General features: G+C 39.5%; 1 protein-coding gene across 1 annotated transcript in view; it reads left to right on the top strand.

Moving 5' to 3' along the window:
* Lhcgr (luteinizing hormone/choriogonadotropin receptor) overlaps nt 1-19,989 on the top strand; it is a 53,980-nt gene that overhangs the window by 9,183 nt on the left and 24,808 nt on the right. Inside the window, exons 2-6 of the mRNA XM_076833462.1 lie at nt 8,776-8,847; nt 11,089-11,163; nt 14,331-14,405; nt 16,401-16,475; nt 16,564-16,641. Of these exons, the coding sequence (XP_076689577.1) occupies nt 8,776-8,847; nt 11,089-11,163; nt 14,331-14,405; nt 16,401-16,475; nt 16,564-16,641 (375 nt within the window). The remainder of the gene's footprint in view (nt 1-8,775; nt 8,848-11,088; nt 11,164-14,330; nt 14,406-16,400; nt 16,476-16,563; nt 16,642-19,989) is intronic.

The raw sequence follows: 19,989 nt of genomic DNA, 5'->3' as shown, positions 1-19,989 counted from the left end.
ACACACACACACACACACACACGGAGCATAGAATCAATCTGCTCTATCAGTGAGATTTTTCCACCATGATGCTACTAGTAGTGGCATACTTCCAGAAGAAAGGGGTATTTTTGAGCCAAGCAACAACAAAAATTGGTGTCTATCAGAACAGATAAATTAGTGAAAAGTGAAGGCACATATGCCAGTAATTTCAGGTACTTCAAACCCATCCTCAGATTAATTAAAAGTATATGGTATGTCAATAGCAACCAGCATTTACACGCTCACTCAAAAGAGGAAAACAAATCTTTTTAAGTGTCGAGCAAGAAAAGCTTGTAATGAAAGGGCTTCCTGAAGCATATCTGCAATGTCACTGCCCTGACAACATAATATTCTTTGCTTCTGAAAAATATTTTTGAGAAATCATTAGAAATGACACAGACATTCCCCAGGGAGAATTCAACATGTAGTTTTATTTACCAGAGTTATTCTTTTCATGTTACATTATTGCTGGAAGAATTAAGGGCTAGATTGGGTTATTTTGTTTTGTGTCTTTAGAATACTTTAAATGGTTTTGTGTAAGGGCTTAGGTATGTTTACCATTTTCCTCTGAGGCTTTAATTTAGTTGTTGCACAAGTAACTTGGAAAATCCATTATCCAGGGAATCTTCTTAACATTTTGGTTAATATGACAATTCACAAACTCCACCACAGCAGCTTCTTTGGTGCTCTGGAATGGCTGTCTTGGAGAAGAGTCACTCAAAATGCGCATTTCAGTAGGAGGGTTCCAACTGATTGAACTTCTTAAAATCAATGAGCAAATGGAAACTGCAGAATGGTTTGCTAGAGCTAAAATATTTAATGGAAGATTGTTCTTTATCATTTCTCTAAAAGTCTATCAGGGCCTTATCTTAGTCCAAAAGAAAGATACCAAATGGGAATGTCTAACCTTCTTCACAGTTGTCCTGTATGTAATCAGTGGAGAGTCAAGACACAGAGACGAGTCATAGGAACTTTATAGGCTGAGAAAGTCAGTTCCAAGGTATAGGATCCACCTACCTACTTGCCAAGGAAGTAGACTTATCATGAGGTGTAGCAGAGGTAGCTTAAACTTTTTACAATGAGTTGTTGTAAATTAAACCACTTACTGAATTACTATCTTGTGCTAGATGTTGTACCAGTATTATATAAACATTTTCTTATTTAAGCTAAAAAATGTATATATTTAACACATTCTATAGATTTGGAATAAAGCCATGATTTGAATCCAGGCAATCTGGTTCTAAAGTCTGCGCTCTGTGCACGCTGTATTGCTCAAGAGAGAAAGCAAGTGCAGTTATATATGGAAGATACATTACCCAAAATATATGACTTGAGATGGACCTTTACCTAAGAGTAGAATTTGACCAGCAGAGAAGACTTGAGATGTGCATCATGGTGGTAGAAACGGTACGAATGAAGGCAGGAAAATGTGAGGCAAGCTCAAGAAGCACAAATGGTCTGATTGTCTAGGGAAACTGTCCGGTAGAAATAAGATGTGAGGCTGAGTTTGTAGCTCAGTGGTAGAGCACTTGCCTAGCATGTTTAAGGCACTGGATTCGATTTTTAGCACCACATAAAAATAAAATAAAATAAGTATTGTGTCCATCTACAGCTAAGAAAGAAAGAAGATGTAAATCCTTTTAAATTTCTGGTACCTACATTGTAAAAGTTTTTGAAACCAACTAATTGTAATGCAATATTTTATTTAATCCAGTATTGGCAAAATATTATCATGTCAATATGTAATCAATACAAAACTTATTAATAAGGTATTTTACATTATTTTTTCAAAGCCTAGTATTATTTCATACTTACAGCTCATCTCCATTCAGACTGGACATATTGAACAGTGCAAGTCTAGTATAATGGTTACATGAACAGAGAGTATGTGATATAACTGACAAATGAAGAATGAAAATTGAATGAAAGACTGAGACATTTGTAAGAGCCAAGGGGAAGCACAAAAGAGACTTGAGCACTAGAATGACATAGAAGGAGCTATCAGAAAAAATGATCTAGACCAGGCAGGGGAGAGCCAGAATAGAGAAATAGAATAGGAAACCAATTAGGGGCCCTAGAATAGTCAAGGTTGAGAAAAGAATGGCCAAAAGTAGCAGTGGATAAGGAATAAAGCAGCCAGAACCAAGAGACAAGACAAGAAAGCAAAATCCACCAGAGACAAGGTATTCATGGTAGAACAGAGGACATGGTAGTAAGCACCTGGTAAATTCTCAAATAAGTTCCAGCAGTAGGCAGATTGGGTGGGGGTGGGGGGGAATGCAACAGTAGACATTAAGCACAGAGGAGGACAGAAAAATAAGAGAAAAAAAAATATTCTGGCAGTCTCCAAAGATTCAAGAATAGAAATTTGAACTGCATCCTCAAGTTGAAGACTGGGCACAAACCCTCAGTAACCGAAGGTTAGGTTTTCACAGGAAGAAGAAAGCACTGTGTAATAGAGTGTATTAACAAACACCAGTGAACAGTGCAGATGTGATTCAGTTGGCGGAGGACACCATACTGGACCAGGAAGAAATGACCTAGATCTAGTCCAGCTCTGCCCTTAAAATTACCATGTGCTTTCAGGGAAGTCATTTCACCTTTCCTCACTTAAAATTCTTCCTCTGTAAAGTAGAGGCTTGGACCAAAAGGACTTGTAAGCAGCCCCTTCATTCTGACTCCATGAGCCTAATACAATCAGTGCTTCAGGCTGTACTCAACTGATAATCAAAACCTCTGGGCTATATTTTTAAGGAACATTCCAAAATTTTCTGATGTAAAGTTTATCATATTGGATGTCCACCTATACTGACTTCATATTTCAGTTAATACTGAAGCCTTAGCTTCCTCTAGGTAAATACTGAAGAGGCTAATAAATGAAGACATTGCCCATAATGAAGTTACCAAACAGATGAGCTCAAAGTCTAAAATCATTTGAAAAGGAGAAAGACATTTTTATTTCATTCTAAAATGAAAGCAAGTTTATTATAATTAGTGAGCAGGTTTGAAAAGAACACAGTAATTGTGGCTGGGGATATAGCTCAGTGGGTAGAGTGCTTGCCTCACATGCACAAAGCCACGGGTTCAATCCCCAGCACTGCCAAAAACAAACAAAAAAACACAGTAATTTTAGTAAGTCTCTGTTAAAGTAGAATAAGATCTTATGTAATAAATACACAGGAATTAACATTTCTTCAAATTTAAATAAATAAAACCCCTTCCATTTCAATAAGTTCATGGGGCTGGGGGCTTTGGCCTTCTCTGATTTTTCTTTTTCCCTCCCTTTGATTTTATATTGTTTTAAAATTCAGGTGTAGCCATAGCAATAAACTAATTGTCTGTGGAAAATGGATGGATTTTGTGCTGTCTTAAATTGATAATATAGATGGTTTTCTTAAATAATTAGAAGGTAGTGAATAAAAATATTTCATTTCTGCCATGTGTTGGACAGAGGAAAAGCAAGATACCAAAGGTGCACACACTCCCAGGCTTTGAGGATTCCAGATTAACACTGGATGTCTTCCCTGGCTCTCTTCTTTCTCTGGAGCTGCTCAGCCTGTGGGCTTCAGAGGGTGGTCCTGCCTTGAGAACTAGCTTGCACTCTGAGAAACCAAGGACCCTACAGTTATAATTTACCTTCTTCAATACCTGTCTTTAAAGAAAGGGGGGAGGGAAGAGGAAAGATCTGTGTGTCTATTGAACCCTACTTTTCATTCATCTAGGGAGTTTGCTATTTAAAGGAATCCCGAAGTGAATCCTTCTGTAGAACAAAGAACCCTTTGATAATGCAAATGTCTCTCAATTGATAGGTTTTTATAAGCAAAGATTTCCAAACCACAGTTTCCTTGAAGAGGAGACACAAGAGCCCTCCTGAAGAGTAATGAAGCTCTCCAGCTTTGAGGGTTAGTTAACAACTTAGTGAACTGGACAAATTGACTCCTTCCAAGGTCTACTATGCTATTAAACCCAAAAAACAAAAAGAATCTAAGCCCCATCTCTGAGGACCTAAGAGACATTAGAAATGACAAAGGAGGATATAAACTGACATTATTTTCAAGATAATTAGACTTATCTGAATACTGTAAATTTCCCCATTGCTGGACTCTGGCACAGGTAGGAGCTTGGCAATTTGGGTTGGCTAGGATGGAGATGACGTCAGTTGCCCAGGTGAAAGAGTTATTAGAAGTAGCTCAAAGATAGAACTGTCCTGAGTAAGCCCACCCTGAGATAAGAGGGCCACACCTTTATTCTGCACACTGATCACTCATTAGATGAGGGCTGCTCAGGAGAGAAGACATAATCCTTGGTGAGATAACAATCTTAGAATGAAAGTATAATTTCAGGAGAGCAATTTGGTTAAAGGTTTCTGCCACCCACTCTCTGAGCAGCTGGGAGAATGAGCCTCTGTCCTAAAGGGTGATTCTGACTGCCCACCAGAGCATCCACTAGAGGAGCTAACTCAACTATACTAGGTAGCCCCACCACAGAGTACCTAACTGTGCCAGGGGGCCTGGTCTGAAAGTCTGAATCCATCAGTGAGAGATACTAGGTTGATTCTAACAAGATAGCAATTAGGAACTGGTCTGGAGCAGCAGTGTTCCTTTAAGAACAGAGATGCAGGGATTGGGAAGTTGGTGATTGGGAAGAAGGGAAGGCAGGAACTAGTTGGAGCCTCTCTCCTAGATGGACTAGAAGGATAGCAAGCAGTCTTCAGGATAAGGAGTCAAGGCAAATGCAAGCACCAACATGGCATGGGCCATGCCCAGGGCTTCGTCAGAGTCATAACCAAACACAAGATTCCTCAGATGAGAGGGTGAGGTGACTTCATTTCAATCCTAAGGAGTAGAGACTGCTTCTACTTTAACTCTAATCCACAAATGGAAGGGTTGGGGACCTGCAGATGGGATTAATGAGTAGTTGGATATTTCAGAGCTTATGACACTAAGGCAGGCTTAATCATCCCATCTAAGCATTTGGGTTTTTTTTGTTTTGGGGGATGGTACCAGAGAGTAAATTTAGGGGGTACTCGACCACTGAGCCACATCCCCAGCCCTATTTTATATTTTATTTAGAGACAGGGTCTCACTGAGTTGTTTAGCACCTCACTATTGCTAAGGCTGGCTTTGAACTCATGATCCTTCTGTCTCAGGCCCTAGAGCCACTGGGATTACAGGTGTGCACCACCATGCCTGGCTCACAGTAACTCTTAATAGTGTTGATTATTACTAACATAATCCACTAGTGAGGTTAGAACCCTCATGACCAATCAACATCCACCTTTGAACACTGCTGTATTTGGGGATCAAGCCTTCAACACGTGAGCTTTTTTTTTTGGTGGTGGGGAGGGTCATTCCAGATCCAAATTATAATAGTCTTCCTCTGTTTTAATTATTTATTTTATCCCCTTCTCCCACTTCTGTTCCTCAACTCACCAGAGACAACCAATCCTAACATATGTTCATGTGTTTTATTGTAAAATTTCTAAGGTTTTGTGTGCAGGTAGTTTAATTCTGCAAATAGTGTTATGTATATTGAATTAGTTGTTTCTCTCACTCCCATGATTCTAAGATTCACCCAAGCTGTTCTGTGTGCCTTCAGCTTCCAACTGTTCATCTACTCGGTTAGGTATGTACTGTGTACATTGTACCTGCACCCTTACCCAGGAATGGACACCTAACTCCCGATGCCACAATGTGGTCAAGAAAATTCTTGTATAGGTCTCCTTAGGTATCAGTTTTAAATTGTCTCTGGGATGTAAACAGGAATGGAATTGTGGGGTTATTTAGATAATTGTTCACATTGCTAAAAGTGTCTGGCATCTTGGGAAGAATAATAGAGGCATCCATCAGAGAAGGAAGCACTTACAAAGGGTATAAATTGCAATGGCCCTTAACAAATCACATCTGGACTAGAGGAATCACTTTTCATGTTCTATAGCACAGTGGTTTAACTATGGTTGACAATAATTCATTTAATATTTCAAAACAGTTAATAGAGAGGATTTCAAACATACCTGTCTAAGGTGATAGATATGCCAATTACTCTGATCTGGTCATTACACATTGTACAGGTGTGTTGAAATGTGACCCTCTACCCCATAAATATTGAAATTGCTACATGTTAATTTAAAATGAAATATATTTTTAAGAACACAAGGCAATTCAGGTTACACCATGAACAAATTTAAATATAGGAAACAATACTTAATGCTGAGGTATTGCTCCAATTGAAGACAAATCAAAAATGGAAACAAGACTTCTTGAAATAAAAGTATTAAGCAATGGGAAAAATGTTTTGAATTCACAGAATCACATTCTCCATGGTGCCTCCTGGGAACACATCTGCTGTGAAAAGCACATGTATTTACCTCACCCCACTTCTCTCCCCACTCTCTGGCCCCAGGCCTCTTTCTGCACCCAGCCACATACTCCAAGATGTCAGTTGTTTGATCAGTGTCTCTTTTTAGGTGGGGACTCTTATTTTCACTCTCATTATAGCTGCCTTTCCCACTCTGCAGCGTGGACATCAACTCTACAAAATTTCATCTTGCACCAGGGCTGTTCAATAGTCACTGGGGACAGCCAGTGCGTGATCTATAGCTTCTCTCACTTCTGTCCGACCTTTGCTCCTCTTCCTTCATCCATTCATCAATCAAGAGCTCAGGCAACCCCCTGGCGAATCTGAACCAAACTGTTCTTCTGGGAGCAGCAAGCTCCCATTTAGGGGAACAGGCTGCCTGTTGAGAGGTGCTGGCTTCTGGGTTCCATTTACATGAATAAACACCTCTGAAGGGTTTGGTTGAAGCTTTTATGTAAACACTCTCCAAAATATGTTCTGCACTGCATTATCCCCAGCAATAAAGATTCTGGAATCAGAATTTGGCTGTCAGTTTTATTGATGTTGCATGGGGTACAGTAGAATACAGCTTTCTCTTCTGGAAATTTATTGGCTTGGCAGTGCAGAAAGCAATAAAACTGTGTTTTTAATCAGTAAGCCAAGCAGACATGATTCCAGAAGAAATATAGGAAGCAAACATGCCATGGCAAGAAGATTTCTCCTTCCACTATCCCTGTTCTTCTCAGATCCCCTGTTAAATAATTTGGGGTTTTGAATAATGTGGTTGGTGGGACAGTCATCAGGAACAGAATCAGAGGACCAGGTTTGGATTATTTCCTCTGGGCTGTATCATCTCTAAGAAACTGTTGAATGAAAGCACTCTTCTGAAATCTCTAAAACTCCTCTATTAGCTCTAAGAGAGGAACTGCTGGTAAGCTGCTTTGAGAGAGAAACAGAGTGTGACATGCTTCCTTCCAAGAGAAGCAAGGATGGAGTGATTGTCCTTCCACCTTACTCACCAAGAGACAATGGGTTAGGAATCACTTGCTTCATTTAGCCCAGTATTGCACATTGGAAAAGGCATTCAGAGTCAGTCTGCTTGGTTGTTACCTTGTCCACAGTACCTAATTTCTTTCTGACCCAATTTCTTCTGCTATCAAAATGGAAATACCCTTTCACACCATTGTTGCATGAATAAAATAAAGTTATAAGTGGGTGTGTGTAACAGAATTACAATGTAGCAAGTTCCTTCTAATGCCTCACTGATTGATATTTGCTCATCATAGAGGACTTGTTTCTTCTTGAAAGCTAAGACAGTCCCTGCTGTGTAGACATCTAGAAAAAATGAGGCAGCATCTCCCCACTCTGTTCTCATATACCTAATAGTCACTGGATTTCTATTTGAAACGAACTGATCCATTTTTTCCTCTTTGCCATTCCTGAGGCTAAAATCTTGAACCACGGGAGATGCTCAATAAATGGTTGAATGTTCATCTCTAACTTGCAGAAGCTTTCTTATGCACCGTCTTAACCTCAAGATCCTTTAACCTTTCCATATCATCCTGAGCTAGTTTTCCTGTTGTCAACTGTAGCTCTTTTCTCAACTCCTATGTCTTGTACAGCTTTCACCTCAATTTTATGAATACTCAAGTTGTTCCTGTAGATGTTAGTGCCTGAAGGAAATACTCTCTTAGACATTCTCCCAAATGATGTGAAATGCCCATGTGAATAAAACCATAGGAGCAGAGTAGTCTGGTTGGAACTATATTGAAATGGCTGCCTGAGGAAGATAGGATAGGTGGAAAGACGCCATTACTTAGGGAATTTTCCCTTCTCCTACCTGCATGGTTCCCAATTGTATTTTCATCATTCATTTCTCCACTGTATCCAAAAAAAAAAAGCTTCTTATTTCATCCTCCCAATCAGGCCTACAGGACTACTCTAAAGCCATTTATTAATTACTTACTTGGTGCAAGCCTTGACTTTACAGAGGTAATCTTGATTAATTACTACAACAATCCTGTGTGATAGGAATTACTATTCCAATTTTGTTGATGACAAAAGAAACAGAGGGCTTAAAGAACATGCTCAGGGTCACATAATCAGGAGGTGAGACAATGGAGATTTGATCCCAAATGCATCTAATCCCAATGTTCATGACCGAAACCACCCAATTACATATGTTTTGATAAAGACTAAGAATAAGTCATGGTATATCTCCTTATTGATATGTTAGAATACTCAACCTGCATCCAGTTGTTGTTACCTCTGTAGTGTCTCTCTCTCTCTCTCTCTCTCTCTCTCTCTCTCTCTCTCTCACACACACACACACACACACACACATACACTTTATTTATAAACTTAAAAGGAACCCAGTCTGAAAACTTAAACTCTTGGCTTTTCGTTTTTCTTTTCTAGATCACTCACTTATCTCCCTGTCAAAGTCATTCCATCTCAAGCTTTCAGAGGACTTAATGAGGTCGTAAAAATGTAAGTAAGATATTGCATATTAAAAGACATTCATAATCAAAGTAATGAATTTTCTTCTAAAAAACACAAGTGAAAAAGAATAATTTTTCTAGGAGAGAAACAGTGTTTAGGACACCCAAGTATTTTTATCTTCAGAATACAAATAATATCTAGGGGCCTTTGAAGAAAAGGTATGATTTTCAATAGTCATTAAAATCCAGATAATTAACCTTGGTTCAAAGAATTGAATGCATTTTGATAAGTGATGATACACTTTTTAAGTAAAAAACAAGATATATTTCAATCATAAAAATTCTTCTACTAGAACAGCTATTCCCTTGTGTCACATTTTTAGATAACTCCCACACAGAAGAAAATGTGTTGGAAGTTTATTGTGCATCAGAAGATAATCTTTGTATCTAAAATATAATAAGTGTATGACAAAAACACAGTATTTATAGATTTATTGATGAAAGGCATTTATCAGAAGTATAAAGCAGCCTGATAATGCAGTATGATCTCATGTTTGTCAGATATAAGTTCAATAATTTGTCCCTGGGTTTTTTCAGCTTCCAGAGTCAAAGACTCCATACATAAAGAGAAAATTTTCTCAGGAGAAAGAACTTTCCAGCATCCTCCTTAATGCTAACCTGAATCAAAGGATGGCTATTTTTTTCCTATAGGGCATCTCTAACATTAACAATCCATCTCAAAAGAAGATGCTATACTGTTAAGCCTGGTTCCTTGGAGAAACTCTGCTGCTCTTTAGGGTGTTTAATATTATCATTATTAAGTTATTAAAATTCTATACTGAAAAGAAGCAATGAGAATATTAAACTAAGAATATTAAAATATACTCAAGAATTGTGCATCTTATAGTGTATTTGCTGCTGGTTACAGACATGTCAGTTGACTAAAGCCTAACCCATGTTCTTCTGACTGCTCTCAAGTTTAAATGTTGAGTTTTGATAACTTTCAATGCATTAAGACCTCCTACTAAGAAAAGCAGCCACACAGTTAAATAAGCAAACATTAGGTAGGAATAAGATGAATCAGCCCAAGCAATCCATTACTGTGTTGTTCAGAAAAGACATTAACAGCCTTAGGCTCTGCCTTTCTATGGGCTAAAACTCTCATCAAGTCTGAAGCATTCAGTAAGCATTAACCTTAGAAATACACAAATGTACAATTTGTGAATTTGAGACTTTTATCTCAGCTGGCAGCAAATAGTGGCTCATGTTGGGATATTGGATAACACTGACATTACTGACATGCTTAGGGATAGCAAAGATGGTTGCTTTATGTTTGTGTGTTTTTAAAAAGTCAGTTTATTCACTAGTCCATTCATTTATTCATTCATTCTCTAACTATGCACCAGGCAATATAAAGCCACCAGGGATTCAGAAGGAAATACAAATTTTTATGTCCTTGATTGGCTCACAGAATAAGAAAAACAGTCAAGGAAAAGAATAATTACTATCATGATGGATGCCACGTGCAGAAGTTAACCATTACAATAGCCTCAGGAGAGGGTTTGGGGAAATCAAGGGTTAAGAGTTATTAAACAGCAGGTTGTGGTGATGCATGCCTGTCATCCCAGTGGCCCAGGAGGCTGAGGCAGGAGGATTATGAGTTTAATACCAGCCTCAGGAACTTTGTGAGGCCCCAAGCAACTCAGTGAGACCCTGTCTCTAAATAAAATATAAAAAAGGGCTGGGGATATGGCTTAGCGGTTAAGCACTCCTGGGTTCAATCCCCAGACCCCCAAAAAAGTTATGAAGCAACTAATTTAGATCAAATTAAAGCTTCAATACAGTGATGGAATCGAGACCCCAGTGTTCCTAATCTTAGTCTTGAGACTTCACAAAAATACTATTTGCCTTTCCTCTCAGGGACTCAATTTCCAAAACAAGAGAGTCTGGTTAGATTTTCTCAAGAATTGTGCGTCTTTCTCAAAGGACTTATCTACTTCTAACAAATCTGTGATTCTAAGTCACAGATAAACAAGAGAAAAGCCTGTCATATAAATGGGAGTTACTGAAACTTACATTTCAACTGCACCTGGGTTGTAGACACCCATGGGTGCTCCTAAAGGGTGATGTTAGTATTTCGTGATGTAAGCAGAATTCGCACATTCTGTTCTTTTCCAGAGGGACACAATGCAGCACCTAGTTGTTGGGTCACACACACACCCCTCTTTATTATGAAGACATAGTCATTTCTTTCATGCTTCTTTTTTTACTTTTTTTTTTTCTCCCCTAGAGAAATCTCTCAGAGTGATTCCCTGGAAAGGATAGAAGCTAATGCCTTTGACAACCTCCTCAATTTGTCTGAAATGTAAGCATCAGCTAACAGATAGTTTATTGCTGTACACTATTACCCTTGCTGGCTGGAGCCCACTTGGTATTTGTATTCAAGCATCTACTGCTAGGAATCCAAGAGGAAAAGACTCAGCAATTACTAGGTCTGGGCAGGCACTAATTTCTCTCACTGCAGTGGCCTGAAGGTTGCCATAGTGACAACTGCTTCTCCCTGGGAGCTGTATAAACCCTGAAACATCACAACACACTGTTGGAAATTAAAATTGACATTGTGAAGTTCTGCCAAGTAGCTCTTACCTTAGAGAAGGGAGGGTACGGAGTACTTGGGGTAGTTGAAAATTTTGGAAAGGAGCTTAGAGATCATGAAGTGGTTCATAGGGGGCTGTTCTGGCATATTCTTTGTGTCAGTAAAATGCTTCTTGAATACATACCATGAAAAGCCCCATATTGAGCCCCTGTGTGTTGGACATGCTGTATTTTGTTGGTGTTTTGGAATTAACTTTTTAAAGTAACCCCTTCCAATTCATCATTTTCTCTTAATTCCAAAAAGAGGATGGGAGAAGTCCAACTCAATTGAGTTTTCACATGAAGCATCTGTGACCCAAAGAGGTCAACTAACTCGCCTGAAGTCATACAGCAAGTTGTACCAGAGCTGGACCAGAAACCAGGTCAGATGACTTTGAAACCAGTCCTCTTACCACTGCCATATATGGTTCCGACCCAAGCAAAGATTCCCTCAGTCTTCCCTGCTTAGGAGTATCAAAAGTACAAGAAAGGGAAGTGTGGCAGCATGGGATATTTTTTGAACTCTATTGTTTGGCATTTCCTCTAGGTTGTGTCACTAATCCTCACAGCCACCTTGCAGAGTGGGATAATTATCCCTTTTGCCCAAAGAAAGGAACAGAAGCTGGAAAAAGTGCCACAACTTGACCAGTGTGACACTTTAGACAATGGCAGGACTGGGATTCAATTCTGAGCCTATCTTTTTCAAAGCTCATGTATTTTCCACTATACCACAAGGTCTCCCTGTAAATGCTCCAGTGAATAATTATCTAAAAAGAATAATTAACCAATAAGTATGTGAGTACCCACCATGTGTCCAGTTCTGAGCCAAGTACCACTGGAATGCAAAGGAGATAAAATACAAATATCCACTAGGAGATGATAGTGTAGCCAGAGTGGTGAGACTAACTTACCAACTGATTACAGAAAAATCCAAAATAATGGATACTTTAGTGCAAACAAAAATGTCTAGATTTGGCTTTGAAGCCGAATTGTGCATAGGGCCCATTATAATTGTGCTCTCCCAGACCTAGAGATCTGCAGTTTTAACAAACTTCCCAGGCAATGCTGAAGCACATACTATATTGAGAACCACCAGGGAAGCTAATGATAATAAAGCCTCCAGTGATGTAAAGCAACATTTATCAACACAAAGAAAAATAAAGAACACTAAAGGGAATATTTATCGATTCCCAAAGAAGTCCCTGACACTAGAATGCCAGCCCAATGCAGACTCTTTTTGCATTTTCACAATTGTATCCCCAGTCTCTAGGACAGTTCTTGGAACATGTAGTCATTCAGTAAATTACATTGAGTGAATGAATATATGAACAAATGGTCTAAGGTAAGACCCCCAAAATATCTTTAAGAGGTAAAAAGCCTCTTCAATCTCACCCATATAATGCCCTATGGCTCATGATTGCTTGAGTTGGTTATTGAAAAAATAATTACCACAAAATATCACTCACACTGAAGAATCAGATGCCTATTTCCATCTTTTATTTGCAAATATATGCCAGTGATAGGAAACCATAGCACTAGACTTGGAGTCAGAAAAATGGGGTCACACTCAAGCTCTGCTACTTTTCAGTTGTGTAACTGGAAAGAAATCATTCAACTTCCTAATTTCAATTCTAACAGTCATTATTAACACCTGAGAAAGCCTTGCTGTGAACTAGATACTCACATTTAGTCTTCCTCAAAAACCATCCTATAAGGAAACATCCAAGTTCATATAATTGGTAAAATCAGGATTAAAAAAAACCAACTGGTAGCCGGGTGTGGTGGAGCACACCTATAATCCCAGCAGCTCCAGAGGCTGAAGCAGGAAGATTGCAAGTTAAAAGCCAGCCTCAGCAAAAGCAAGGTATTAAGCAATTCAGTGAGACCCTGTCTCTAAATAATTTTTTTTAAAAATGGCTAGGGATGTGGCTCAGTGGTCAAGTGCCCCCAAGTTCAATCTCCAATACCCTCCCTCCCCCTGCAAATAAAGCCAACTGATCTCACAAGGGCATATTCCTAAACTATATACTATATTTCTCTATATAACAAAGGTGATTACCGTGTCCTCAGGTTGTTGTTACCTGGGTCAAGAAAGATGCAGATATTTACAGGCTTTTTATTGAATCCAAAGTAGGCAGTACTCAACAACTGTGGCTACTTCTTACAGGGTCACAGTAATTGATGGAATAGGGGGGGAAGGCAATAACACCATTGTAGTATCATAATTCAAATTATCTGTCTCAAATTATCTCGACCTATTCTATTACTCAAAACCCACCAACCTATGAGATGGGAAGAAGACATAATATTATTATTCCAATTTTGCAGAAGCAAACACTAGCTAAGGGAAGTTAAGATGGGCATCATCACACAGCAAATTATCTATACACTATGCCTAAGTTTCCAAAAATCCAAACCCCTAGCCTCTACTCTGTGCTGTTGCATAGACTGGGTGCCCATCTGGATAATTGCTCAGTGTGGTTGCCAGTTCAATATGAAGAGGACTAATTTTCCTGCAGAGGAGAGTAACTAATTTGTTCTTTCCTGAGTACAGAATCTCTCACCAACCAGACTCCACAATGGGACAGGATCTACTTGGTCAGGAGCTCTGGATGTCAGAGCTATTTGATGGGGAGTAGGAGGGGCGGGTAGAGATGCACAGCTATGATACCTACACTTGCCTCTTCAAAAGGTTTGAGCCAAGCTCCCTCAAAATAACCAATAGGTCCTCAGCAAACCATTTCCATCTCCAAAGTCTCGGGAGCTCCTCTCAAGCTCATGAATTTGCTTGATTTTGTTGATTCCATTTTCAGGCAGCAACCTCTGGTGACCACAGCCTCATGCATTCCAAACAATACCCATCATTAAACTGCTTCCTATTTCCCCCTCTCTTTACAGACTGATCCAGAACACCAAAAACCTGGTACACATTGAGCCTGGTGCATTTACAAATCTTCCCCGGTTAAAATACCTGTGAGAAATTTTCCTTTTTAACCATTTGGGAAGGGGAAGATGGGCATCTGATGAAAACCAAAATAATTAATAGGCTAAGAAATATTTTTTAAAACCATCTACTTGGCATTGTTTGCATGTTCCTCCTCTTTAGCTGTCTGATTTAAACTTAATCGACATTTCTTATTGGCTGCCATGCTGGGTTCTTCTGCATACATGGAAGTGATTCCTAGCATTTTTTCTGTCCCAAACATCTGAGAAGAACATCACTCTTTGCTGTGACTTTCAGAGCTGACCCTGGGAAAGGAGGGGGGGGGGGTCACAATATTCCAAAAAGGGTACATCAGAATCTCTAAGGTGAGCAGATAGTAGATGAATGAGGGAGAGGCAATTCTGATTTGGCCATAGTTGCTGGTTGAGAATTGTGTATCTCCTTTATCTCATTTGTTCATTCATTTGTCAAGTGAAAACTTCTTAAGTACTGCCTTCATGTACTGAGAGAAATAAACTAAATAATCATTTGTTTTTTCCCATTAAATCATACCAACATTACCGGGTAGCATGACAAATTGAGTACAACTGAAGCCCAACAGCAATTGGCAAGGACAGCAATTGTCCTTGCCAAAATTCCTGAAAATTGATACAATCTATAAATTGATCAATAGCAGAGCTTCTCACCTATCAAGTCCTCCCTACTCACGCCAAAAAATTTAAGTCCTCCTAGTTTAGATAATTCTCTCTTCTTTTTTAAAAAAATTAAATTTCATAAACACCCCAGTCCACTTCCCACCACTACCTGAAAAAAGAAAAACAAAGGGACAGGGAAGGAACATCACTCTGGTGATCCACATCATCATCTTGCTCCCAGGCCTCCTGCAGGAGGTGCTGATGGAACTGGCACAGCTCTTTGGCAACACTAACATTGGACAATTCCAAACCCCAGTGTTCTGCTTTTCCCAATCTTCAGGAGACCTAGAGGCATGTGAGCATCCTGCAGTATCAATCACTTTGAAAAAACCTAAGAATAACAAAGAACCAAATTTGACCACTACTGCCCCTTATTATCCAAGAGTCATTATCTATTAAATAGTATTTTCACCCAAAAATATGATGTTCCCCCAACCCAAACCCTCTTGCCCAAACTAAGCCCAAGCTGCTGCCTCCAGCCACAGACAGGGCATGGATTCTCATTCATCCATTCAAGAGAGTTATGAGTAAAGAGGAGACCCACAGCCAGAAGGGAAACCTGGCTTTGTTCCATTGCCACCAGGGTACCAGACAGTTCCTATCAGTTGTCCAGGTCTGGTGAATTTAAAACTTAGTTGGGGGAAATCCAACTGTCTGGATGCCTCTGAAGGAGTCCATTCTTATAATAAAAAGTTCAATTTTACCTGTCACTTAAGCCTCTCTCTTCTTTGGAGGTTAAATAAAAGACTGGAGGAAAAGAAGAGGATCCTTGAGTAGCTCCAGACACCACAAGAATGTACAATGGTTTCAATGAGGTACAAGAAAGAACTTCCTGAACTGTGAGGTAGATAAATAAAGGAAGGTTTTTAATAATGAGGAAGATGAATTTCTCACATGAGATGAATCTTCCTGAAGTGTTTGAGTTAAAACCTGCTCTAAAAGAGAGGGATGCTTTCTATAACTATCAAGAGCACAGAATAAGCTAATTACCAGAAGGAAACAGAATGTAATACAATAGGAAAATACAATTGATCTAATGTGAAAAGAAAGGTTGAAAATACAAATGGAAAAGACCTGAAAGCTTAGTTCCAACTCCTAGATCTCCAAATAGGAGTGATTAGAACAACTTCTCCAGAGCAGTAGGGGCTTTTGAATTTTTACGATCTTCATCAGCTAGAAGTGATACTGATAAAGCCAAATTCAATGTTTTTATTTAAAGTGAAAATAGCATTTGTAAAGTGCTTTTCTACACCTTTTTGTATTTATGCCTTAATGACAATCACTTTTACCCACTCTCTGCCCACATCACCATCCTGCCCTGAATCATAGGAGCATCTGTAACACAGGCATTCGAATGCTTCCAGATGTTACGAAGATCTTCTCCTCCGAATTTAATTTCATTCTGTAAGTACCCGGCTGATTGCTATGCATAACAGTTTCCTATTTGCAGCTAAAATTTGGAAAGTAAATATTTCTCATTTATTTCCTCAAGGGAAATTTGTGATAACTTGTACATAACCACCATACCAGGAAATGCTTTTCAAGGGATGAATAACGAATCCATAACACTGTGAGTAAACTCCCAGAAACTCATTCTGCCACACAGCCTCCTGTTATTCTTACTTCTGGCTTGGTGACATCCTTCTCAACCTAAAATGCCAAGGGTTGGGGGAGTGATATGGGATCACTGTTGGGTTATATATTCACAGGACAACTAATCACTCAATTCAGTTTAAAATCAATCAAATAGGTCCTAAAGATTTTCAGTACTAAATTTCCAGGTGATAAAATTGTTCAGTGAATCAGTGGAATGCTTTGAGGCTTGGAAAACACAGCCTAGAGGGTTATGGCTAAAGAAAACACATGGTTAAAGAAACACAGGAATTTCAAGGTTTCAACTGAGCAAAGTTTGGAAGGACACTCTCCAAGTAGGTAGAGTAGTTCATCAATGGACTTTGTTCTCTCCCTCTGATTTTTCACTTACCCTTGGATCTCTCTCACTTTATGTTTGAAGTAACACCATCAATTCCCATTTCCTCCATTCCATGATACTTCAAAATTATGACATTTCATTTGACAGTCACTCTTAGGTTACTAAGCTCACAAGCCCTGTCCTTTTCATGATGTTTCCTAAGGACCTGCCATTTAAAGTATCATCCATGAACTGGCATCTTCAGCATCATCTGAGAGCTGGTTAGAAATTCAGACTCTAAGATCCGTGCAGACCCACTGATTTAAAAATCTGCATTTTCACAGGATCCCAAGAAATTTACATGTAATCATAATTTGAAGGGCACTGTACTCGGTGCCCATACCCTTTACAATGCACCAGAGTGACTTCCTTCACTCTAGAACACTGCCGTCCCTCTTCACATGGATACTCTCCCTTGCCCTCCACTCAGAAGAAGCATCCTAAGCACCATGTCTCATTTATCCAAAGCCCAGTGACATATATTCATTTCTGCTCCCCAAATGCACATCCCTCTCACTCTTTCCGCCTTAGTTACAGCCCATGGTGGGATTGTGATGAGGCAATAAATAATCTAGGGTGGCGGGTAGAAAATATGGATTGGAATGACCCTGGAGTAAAGAGAAAGATGAAAGCAAGAGGAAAGATCGTCTTAACTCCCTTTTATAGCAATGGATCCTAAAAATTGGTATCAATGGCACACTGCATTTGTATAATACTTTTACTTTTTGTGGATATAATTTTACACATATAATTACCATGTTACAAAACTGTGACTAACATAGCCCCAGCTCAGACTGCAATCAAAAGGATACAGAGCAGCAACCAAACTAATTTTAAAATAACTCAAATTCTTTACTAGCAACTCTTGAACACTGGGAAGGAGACTCTGTAGATCCCAGAAATACTTTTCTATAGTCTTTCAGCTCCTGCCACTTCCCTCACACACTATGGCTCTGGCAGCTGTGTATAAATTGTTTCCAACCCACCATTGCATAATAGATTTGTAACTATATATCATGTCCCCACATCCCCCGTTTCCACAGGGTATTCACAGCATGAACTCTGAGTGAGGAGACACCACATAGCTTACGACTTTTGAGTCTCACAATGCCTTTAGTGAGAACACAAAAGACATGACAATATTCATGTTAAGAAGCTTATAAACTCAATGAGGGTAGGAGACATGAAACATGAAACACCTAAACAAAGGAATAATACAAGCCAGTAGATATTCCCCTCCAAGTGTGTGGTGTGCAGAAATAAGGTCTCAGAGAATTCCTCTTGGGTTGGAGAACTCCAAGGAGGCTACATGGTGAAGCTGAGACTTGAATTGTACCTCACAGATTCAGTAGTATTTGTATGGGTAAATGTATTAAGAGCAGCTAATATTTAGACAGCATTATTAAATGCCTGGACTGTTTTAAGTACCTTTTAAAACTCATTTAAGTTCCACAGCAACCTTATATGGTAAGGTTCAGCTCCACTTTTAGACAAGGAAACCAAGGCATGAAGGGCTTAATTATTTATCCAAGGCCAAGATTTGGACCCAGGCAATCTGGCTCCAGAGGGCATGTTCTTAACCATTATGTGGTATCAACCATAGAAATGGGGGAGTGAGGAAACAGCAAGAGCAAGAGCATGGCCAGGATGAGGCTCTCACCTGGGAGTGAACATCCTGTTTAAGAAATGAAAGATGTTTCCAGATAAATGTCTAGGGTAGAGGGGACACTGGATTGCAGGGGTTTTGAATGCAAAGATAAAGGGGACAAGGCTTGGAAGAAACTCTGAAAAAACTAAGAAGAAACCATGTACTAGAGTAGCTTTTATGCAAAGATCAAAATATTCAAGACTTTCATCAATTTTATCCTAAATAATCAAGAACCAATAGGTAAATGTGCAGGAATGGGAGTGGAGTGGAATGAAAGGGCGGAGGCATGAGGGGCACACTGGGATAATCCACAGGGAACTATGAGCTCCAAGATAGGGCCACCCCACCAAACTGAAGAGAAACCAAAGCTTCCTTTCAGACACCACATTCCAATATGTATGCATAAGAGCTGCATGGTATTCTTTTTACAGGGACATTAACTTGTGTTGGTTATGAGTTTAAGAGGAATAGTACCTGCCAGTAGGGTGTAATTGCCCCACCTCTGAAGTTAATGAGGACTTCAAATTCATCTCTCCCAGAGGGCCTGTGAGGAACTGTGCTTCCGTCCCCCTCCTCAGTCTTGGCACTTCATCTGGAAGGGGAGTGATTAGTCATTTGCTTGGCACTTGTTCTCAGCTGAATGGGCCCTTCTGTGAGTGAAGGATCATGTGGAGCACCCTGCTGGATAAAGGGTATTACACTTAAAGAGGAAAGCTTTATTTTCCCAGCTATAAAGTTCAACTCCTTAATTAGAAAATAATGAAAGCAAGCCTTCTCTTTTTATTATTAGTAGTACTTGAAATTTTGCTTTTAGTGGAACCTGTCCTGCCCTCACCCCACCTAAATCTTTACCAACTGTGAGCTCATTTAATGAAAACAAAACACTTTACTTGATGCAGGAGAAGCTCAGTGGGGCTAATGCTAAAACTATGCATTATACTCTTATGTCCCTTTATAGCCACTTTGGCTTTTCATTAAATCTCCTCAAGAGGCCACCTTAAAATCCACCCCCACCCCCACCCCACTGCAAATGAGCAGCACTTAGCTGCACCACCTTTAAAATATTCTGGATGATTGGTGATACCAGTCTCAAAAAAGAGGCAACCTTTATTCACATCTGAAATCCAATAAGACAAGGGAAGGCCATGGCAATTTTTTTTCCAAGATCCTTTGGAGAAGGAGTGTCTGGTAAAGCATAGCAAGATTCCTGGCTGCACCCATGACAAGCCATAGCAGAGGGGCTGCTGGGTGTTCAAATCAAAGCCTTCATTTTAGTCCCAGCTTTGTGCCTTACCGTC

Source organism: Callospermophilus lateralis, chromosome 14 (assembly GCF_048772815.1).
Source record: "Callospermophilus lateralis isolate mCalLat2 chromosome 14, mCalLat2.hap1, whole genome shotgun sequence".
Lineage (NCBI taxonomy): Eukaryota > Metazoa > Chordata > Mammalia > Rodentia > Sciuridae > Callospermophilus > Callospermophilus lateralis.
This window is presented reverse-complemented; position numbering and strand designations above follow the sequence as displayed.